The sequence below is a fragment of the Fusarium solani genome (genome assembly GCF_023522795.1).
Source record: "Fusarium solani strain SB1 chromosome Unknown bctg00000010, whole genome shotgun sequence".
In the NCBI taxonomy this organism is placed as follows: Eukaryota; Fungi; Ascomycota; class Sordariomycetes; order Hypocreales; family Nectriaceae; genus Fusarium; species Fusarium solani.
The window spans coordinates 2,523,918-2,531,482 of record NW_027072147.1 but is presented as its reverse complement, the minus strand read 5'-3'; the positions used below and the strand labels follow the sequence as shown (position 1 = coordinate 2,531,482).

Sequence of the window (7,565 nt, the reverse complement as noted above, 5' to 3'; positions counted from 1 at the left end):
TCATGACTTGAGCTCGGCCCTCCATTCGTCTTCCAGCTCAACAAGTCTTTCTGCAACTTTCCAAGGCGCTTCCTCCTCTAGAATTCTCCTCTGTTCTCCCGAAATCCGGTCAAGGACATATCGACTGACGGTTTCGGGGTCTCTCTCCTTTGGTCGTCCAATGCCAAGGGCAATTCGCACAAATGGAGACTCGGGGTATTTCCCTTGTGACAGAGACCCCTTGACACTCTTGATTCCGTTGTGGCCTTTGTGACTTCGATCCCACGCAGTAAGTCGAACTATGCCGAGGTCCTTCTCAAGTTCATCGTGCACAACGACCAGACTAAGTGATGATGGATCATGCTGCTTGGCCATATCCTGCCATGCTCGAGCGACAAAGCTTCCAGAGATGTTCATGAGAGTGGGCGACTGAACCAATGTGTACTTTGGTCCCTGAGACACCAGACATGGCTGCTTTCCGAGGGTTACCTCCCGAAACGAAGGGTACCGTAAGACCTTGGCAAGACCATTGAGAGCGAAATGACCCGCAGAATGAAGACTTTCGTATTTGGGCAAGGGATTTCCCAGACTGACAACGAGAAACCGGGGACTGAACATCTTGACGCGTGAATTGATACCGAGGCTTCAAGAGTCCTTGACAAGAAAGTTTCTAAGCTGCTGCAAACGCGGTATCACGTGAGGCCTCTCGGAATAACACTGCCCCGACCAAAGTGCTCAGCCCCGTCGCTGACGTCGATCAGTCGATTGGGCTGGATTGTGGCTGAGCCCCAGTTTTGTCGTCACTCAGTGTCCAACTTCCATGGATGTTGGCTGACTCCTGTAATTACAACTTCCAACACTGTCGATATACCCTCGAGCGCGTCCGCAATTCCTTGCCGATTTTTACACCTAATCGAACCGAGCGAAGTCATTCTTAAAAGCACAAAACTGTCAACATGTCGTGGGCGGGTAGGCAAGCCATCACCCCGCAATCCGGAGGGGTCTAACACGAAGCAGGGTTCAAGAAGAATGTGAATCGCGCGACGACGCAGGTGATGATGAAGACGGGTACGTGAGATTGAGCGCGAGGTTGTGGAAGAGGCTGACGAGGAGCTCCAGGTCATGTGGAGAAGACCAACGATCGCGATTATGAAGTTGAAGAGAGGTTAGCAACACTTGATAAGTTGGAAGCCGGTGCCTAACGGAACTAGACGATTCAAGACCATGGAGGCGGCTGCGCTGCGGCTTCAGAAGGAATCAAAGGGGTACCTTGACTCGCTAAGAGGTAGGTCTGCCGCCATGCGGTTTCTCCGGAGAGACTAACAAAAATAGCCATGACTGCCTCACAAATGCGAATCGCCGAAACGATAGATGCGTTCTACGGCGACTCGGGCGCAAAGGACGGCGTGAGCAGGAGTTACAAGCAGGCAGTCGAAGATCTGGACGCCGAGACCATCAAAGCCCTTGACGGACCCTACCGGACAACCGTCCTCGACCCCATCTCCCGGTTCTGCGCCTACTTCCCCGACGTCAACGAGGCGATTAAGAAGCGCTCCCACAAGCTCCTGGACTACGATGCTCTCCGCGCAAAGGTCAAGAAGCTTGCCGAGAAGCCCGACAAGGACGCCACCAAGCTGCCCCGGACCGAGAAGGAGATGGAGATGGCCAAGGCTGCTTACGAGCAACTGAACGAGCAGCTCAGCTCGGAGCTGCCGCAGCTGATTGACCTCCGAGTGCCGTACCTCGACCCCAGCTTCGAGGCGCTCGTCAAGATTCAGCTGCGCTTCTGCGCCGAGGCATATTCCCGCATGGCGCAGGTACAGCAATACCTGGATGCCGACACAAGAGACCAGTACGCCGAGGGCCAGCTGGACGCCAGGGTAGAGCAGGTGTTGCAGGAGATTCGGGAGCTTAGCATCAGCGGCACGGTCTAGGCTTGGACAAGCTTCGTGTGTTAATAGTGCACTTGGGAACGGCGTACGGAGGTGCTTCTTGCTTGTAGACATTATCTAGCTCCATGAGGGACTCATGAGCAAATGAATAGACACCCTGACTTTTGGGCATGCCGGTTCTGAAGTGAGGATGAAGTACATGTCGCTTTGTAGGTCATGATCGCATTCATAGCCATTCTCGATTGAGGCAGCCCACCACCATATCATTATCATAATTGCCCCATCATTGAGGCATCTAACGATGCACATCTGGTCCCTATCTGGCACAGCGCGCCTTCGTTATTCGCCCTTTTCGTCATAGCTTGGGTTGCATCTTGGCCGACACCTATTGACCAACACCTGGACCACCGCCTGCTGACCCAAACAGATCGCTGATGCTCAGCCTCCTCCCCATCGCCTGCATTGCTGGGCCAGCCTCAGGCCCTTGTGTCTCGATAGGCCCAGCAGACCGGGCAATCTTCCAAGCCTCCTGGATCATGGCGGCATTCATCTCTCTCGTCTCGTCCTTATCGTTGTGAATCCACACTCCCAGCACCTTGTCGCCTTCCTCCCAGTCGCCCTCGACCTTCATAATGACGAGCTCGCCAGAGACTTCGGCGTGTGATACCCTCGAAAGATCCACTATAACATTGTCCAGCCCTCTTCTGCTCAATACAAAAACGCAAGCTCTGGGTCGCTGGCCAGGGTCCTCAGGTAGCGGCGACTGGGCACAGACAAACATGGTACCCTCAACACCCGACTTCTCCCACCCCTGATGCGCTGTTAAAGGTGTAGATGACGGCGTTGGCCGCTATGCTGAGGATGGTGTGGATGGAGGGGAGGTAGCGCTGGAGGACGGAGAGGTTGAGCTCGGTGTTTGTACGTGGGGGAGGCGGTGCGTAGTCGGCATGCACGGCTGAATAGGCGGCCGCATCGGATTCGTAGTCTGAGATGGCAGGTATTCGGTTCGATGGCTGGCGGTTGTGCCGCGCCTTACGCGGTGTTGGCCTGCTCATGACGGATACTCTTGGAGTTGCGAATGGCTTGGACGAGGGCGCCTGGTATGGCAGAAGAGGAGCAGGCAGCTGGTATTTAGCTGCGTAAGTGGCCCAGCAGTGAGTTTGTTCACGAATGTATGGCGTAGAAGAGAGTCTCCTGGTGTTTGTGCTGGAATGACATGCCGATCAAGGTCGAGGTTGACAAGGCACATGATGCGCCTGGCTTGGGTGGGCTCTTTGGGCGTCTTATCGATAAGACTCGCGACTCCCCGCGGGGCCCTCCCTTCCACTCACCTACATCATCGAGCCCAACTTCAAGATCTCACGTTGCACGTTGGCTGTGGCGGATTATAATTGCTTTGCATCCCTTCTTCTGGCTTATCCGACATTCTTTTGGCACAGCTTAGAGTCCAAATACTGCCCTGTTTCTCGCAGCAACCGCCTTGCAGTTGAGCTCCTGTGGGAGGACGTCATGATCTAGAAGGCCACCAGTCGAACTCCCCGCGATAGGTCACGACGGCGTCGCATCACCAGTTCTCACTCCTCCAGCACTGCCACGATGGCTTCCATGACCGACGATCCTGCAACGCAGTCTGTTGAATCCGAACCAGTGGATCTGTCCTCGACGACACCGCACTCGCTCGCCAAAGCTGTCCACGCCAGACGATCCGAATACGTGCGCCCGCACCGGCTAAAGGTCAAGATCGGGACATGGAACGTGGCAGCATGTCCAGGCACGGATAAGGACCTTGCGACCTGGTTCACATACGGTGAAGGTCTCGACCAGAACTTTGCAGGACTCAATCTTGTGCAAAATGACGCCGTCAAGACCGACAATAAGCAGCCAGGCAATTCGGAGCCGCTGCACCTGACAGCCGGGAAGGATATTGGTCTCTATGTGCTGGGGCTGCAGGAAATCGTAGACCTCAATACGACCAAGGAGTACATGAACCGGGCGGTGTATACGGATACCAGCGTCATGGACAAGTGGAAGGCTGCGCTGGAAGCCGCCTTGCCCCCCGGATACGAGCTTGTCACAGCTGAGCAGATGACAGGCCTCTTGCTCCTGGTGTATGCATCTCCCGAGATTGCACCCACCATCAGCAATGTCAGTACAAAGCAGGTCGGCACGGGACTTCTAGGATACTTTGGCAACAAGGGCGCTGTTACGACTCGGCTTCTCCTTGGCGAGACAACTCGCATGGTCTTTATAAACAGCCATCTAGCTAGTGGCGCTGGCTCTTCATATCTGGACCGGCGGTGTTGGGATGTTGGTCAAGTTTTATCTCGGACTCAGTTCGACCCAATCGTTCACGCAGGCGTTGAGGAGGAAGAGGGAGAAAAGATTGGCGACGAGGACCTTGCTTTCTGGTTTGGAGACCTAAACTTTCGACTCGACGGTCTGCCCGGAGACGACATTAGACGGCTGCTCATGTTGCATGCTCGAGGTGAATATGGCGCGCCTGAGGACTCGAAGCCAGTTCTTCCTGAAGAGGGTGTGATCGTCATGAGAGGTTCTGATAGTGACGATGACACCACCACGACTTCGTCATTGCACTCGAGAAACGAGAGCTTCGATACCGCTAGTGATCTTCCGGACCCCGATGACTTTCCCGAAGACCCGAGCCAGGATCCCACCTCGTTACAGTCGACCATCGATTCGTTACTACCGCACGACCAACTGCGCAGGATGATCAAGCAGCGCAAAGTGTTTCACGACGGCTGGAGAGAAGGCGCAATTACATTCCTTCCGACATACAAGTACGATGTGGGAACAGTTGGGCTCTTTGACTCGAGCGAGAAGCAACGTGCGCCAAGCTGGTGCGATCGCATCCTGTTCCGGACTCGAAAAGACAAACTAGACTTTGAGACCAAGGTTAGAGAGGAAGAGGAGGCAAAGAAGAAGGACGAGGAGATGAGGTCCAGAGGATTAGAAGAGGACGAAGACGTGCTCTTTAGCTATGATCCTGATGCTGATGGAGAGGATATAAGCGCGGCTACCGACGCAATCGAGTATGATGAGTACGACGAGAACGAGGAACCAGAGGCCGAGGATCTGGTGACTAAGGAGGGCTTCCACGATCGTATTGACCTGGAGATTTATGCCTCGCACCAGCGCATCACGTCGTCCGACCACAAGCCTATCACGTCTATCTTTACGCTCGACTACGATGCTGTTGTGCCAGACCTCAAGGCCAAGATTCACGCCGAGGTTGCGCGGGAGCTGGATAGAGCAGAAAACGAAGGTCGGCCAGGTATCACGGTTGTGGTGGAGGGCAACGAAGGCACAGACGGCAATATTGTCGACTTTGGAGACCTGGGTCCTTTGGAGAGAAAGACACACTCCTTGACGGTGGCCAATACTGGAGGTGTAGCGGCGACCTTTTCATTCGTGGCGAAGCCATCGACAGAGGACGGCGATGATGCCATACCCGAGTGGTTAAAGACAACCTTTGTACGCGCCGATGAAGAGTCACCAGAACCGCTGGGCGCTACAGTGACGCTTGACCCTGGGGAGACGGTTTCAGTGTTGCTGGAGGTCCAGATTTCGGCGATATCCCACATCCGCGCGCTGAACGAGGCCCGTGCCAAGATCGAAGACGTCTTGGTACTTCGCATAGAGGATGGCCGGGATCACTTTATTCCTGTGCGCGGCAACTGGCAACCCTCATGCCTGGGACGCTCGATCGCAGAGCTGATAAGGATCCCGGATGGGGGCATCAGAAAGTTTGTCAAGGAAAAGGGTATCAAAGGGGCAATCTCTTATGACTCGGACGTTCACTGCTCGGCGCCAAAGGAGCTGTTTAAGCTTACAGAGGCGGTGCAAACCTTGGTGGAGCGCAGTCTCGCTGAAGCAATGATGCTTGAGGAGGCAGTATTGCCGCGGGATCCTGGGTGGCCACTGGAGTCGACAACGTGGAGAGTAGGGGAGGCAGAGCTGTTGGAAGCACAGATTGCGCTCGTGTCTGCACTCGACATGGATACTATGCTTCTGGATACGCTGCCTCTCGAATGGCCGGCATCCTTCAAGCTGGAAGTTGTCTGCTCGGTCCTGCTACTATTCCTCGAATCGCTGACCGACGGTCTTGTCCCTACACACCTATGGGCGAAGCTTTCTACGGCGCTGCCTAATATTTCTTCATTGCCTCCAAATGTCTGGCCCGACACAAAGACGCAAATACTCGACATTCTCTCCTCAGCACCAAACCACAACATCGCATTCGTCTTCCTAACCGCCACGCTGTCCCGAGCCGCCACAGAACTCACGCCCGCGACGACAGACCCCAAAGCCACCGGCCTCACACGCAGACTAAGTTTCCGTCTGACTAATACAGAGGACGAGGACACCAAGAAGAGAAAGATGAGGGAACGCAGATACGCCGAGATCGTGGGGTCGATGGTCTGCCGCGTCGACGAGAAGGAAAAGGGGGCCAAGGATCGAGCGCGGACGGTGGTGGAAATGTTTCTAAGACGGGACGAGGGTAGCTAGAAGCGCAGGGATCGCAAGATCAGGGCGATGCGAGCGACTGTATGAGTTTTCAAGGTACATGATGGCTCTTTGGGGGTGGAATTAATCTGGTCCGAAGGGTGTAGTGTATGTACGTAGAGTTGTTTGTGTCGAGGCATCAATACGGGTCAGGGGATAATGGACGAACAAAGCATTTGATGTACAATGTTTGTATCCATCCACACTATGAGTGCCTCGAGTCGACAAAGAAAATGAGCCATAGAGAACATTGCAGGTACGTAAACAGCCCGGACAATCGCCCATTAGAGTTCTTGCTCACATCTTCAAGGTTGACAAAAAGGTACCTGATCATTGTAGGGGGAAGCAGCGAACGACTGCAGCGCCCCAACAATGGCAGAATGTTCATTTTGTTTTCAAGACTCAGTCCAACAAATTTAACTGTTGCATCCTCCTCGTGCAGCATCCTTTCCATGACTTCACCCGTCGTGCTGTCCATCGCCAGTTCCGTCATCCCTCTCTCAGGGCTCAGACCCTCCTTTAACCCTCTCCGCGATAACCTCACATCGACCCGAAAACCTTCCGAGTGCAAGAGACCGCGAAAGCTCCCCGAGGATAAAACCTTTTGCCGATAGCCATTTCGTCTACAGTGATTCACTCTCCACCTGCATCCACCCGTTGGGGCAACAGACTCGAGACCTGGGAGCAAACAGGACAGCGGTGCCATCGGTGGATGCGTCTCGTTTACCTGCTTTCCCCCATTCAACCCTTTCTTCCTCATTCGATCTCTACCCTCTTTGTCTGCAGGTTCTTTTTGCTAGAATTAGACCACCTGCGGCCTCGCGGCCTCTTTTCGCTTCGATCCTCACTCCTCTTCTCGAGGCCTCTTTTGACACCCTTTGATCATTTCCCTCTTGCCCATCGTGCGCCTTTTCATTCGAATAAATCCGACAACCGAGTGCTCGTGACCTAGTCGGCCTTGTCGAGCTTCACCTCTTGCTTCACTCCTTCGCACCCCGGTCACCAACCCCAGTGGTGCCTTGCAACTCTTCAACACCTGGCGAATCCTCCCAACCACACCAGCCCGGAGCTTTTATTTCTTTTTTCGGGGAGGATTCTACCTTCCCGGAAAGTTACAAGCCTTCGTCTTACTACCTCATTGGCCCGAATTCGGGGAGCGACCCGAGCAAC

At 54.4% G+C, this 7,565-nt stretch overlaps 4 protein-coding genes across 4 annotated transcripts; 2 read left to right on the top strand and 2 right to left on the bottom strand.

Moving 5' to 3' along the window:
* Positions 1 to 597, bottom strand: MRS44_014879 (uncharacterized protein; the record flags this gene model as incomplete). The annotated part of the gene is made up of 1 exon (XM_046284702.2): positions 1 to 597. One exon carries the CDS (start codon positions 595 to 597, stop codon positions 1 to 3), a length of 597 nt encoding a protein of 198 aa, XP_046127972.2.
* A 338-nt stretch (positions 598 to 935) lies between these two features.
* MRS44_014878 (uncharacterized protein) lies at positions 936 to 1,913 on the top strand (the record flags this gene model as incomplete). Its single annotated transcript, XM_046277246.2, has 5 exons — positions 936 to 948; positions 997 to 1,047; positions 1,099 to 1,144; positions 1,191 to 1,264; positions 1,312 to 1,913. The coding sequence occupies 5 exons, from the start codon at positions 936 to 938 to the stop codon at positions 1,911 to 1,913; spliced, it is 786 nt and encodes a 261-aa protein (XP_046127971.1).
* Positions 1,914 to 2,256: 343 nt separating this feature from the next.
* On the bottom strand, positions 2,257 to 2,926 carry MRS44_014877 (uncharacterized protein; the record flags this gene model as incomplete). Its single annotated transcript, XM_065618585.1, has 2 exons — positions 2,257 to 2,634; positions 2,681 to 2,926. The coding sequence occupies 2 exons, from the start codon at positions 2,924 to 2,926 to the stop codon at positions 2,257 to 2,259; spliced, it is 624 nt and encodes a 207-aa protein (XP_065474657.1).
* A 541-nt stretch (positions 2,927 to 3,467) lies between these two features.
* Positions 3,468 to 6,398, top strand: MRS44_014876 (uncharacterized protein; the record flags this gene model as incomplete). The annotated part of the gene is made up of 1 exon (XM_046284701.2): positions 3,468 to 6,398. One exon carries the CDS (start codon positions 3,468 to 3,470, stop codon positions 6,396 to 6,398), a length of 2,931 nt encoding a protein of 976 aa, XP_046127969.2.
* Positions 6,399 to 7,565: the final 1,167 nt, after the last annotated feature.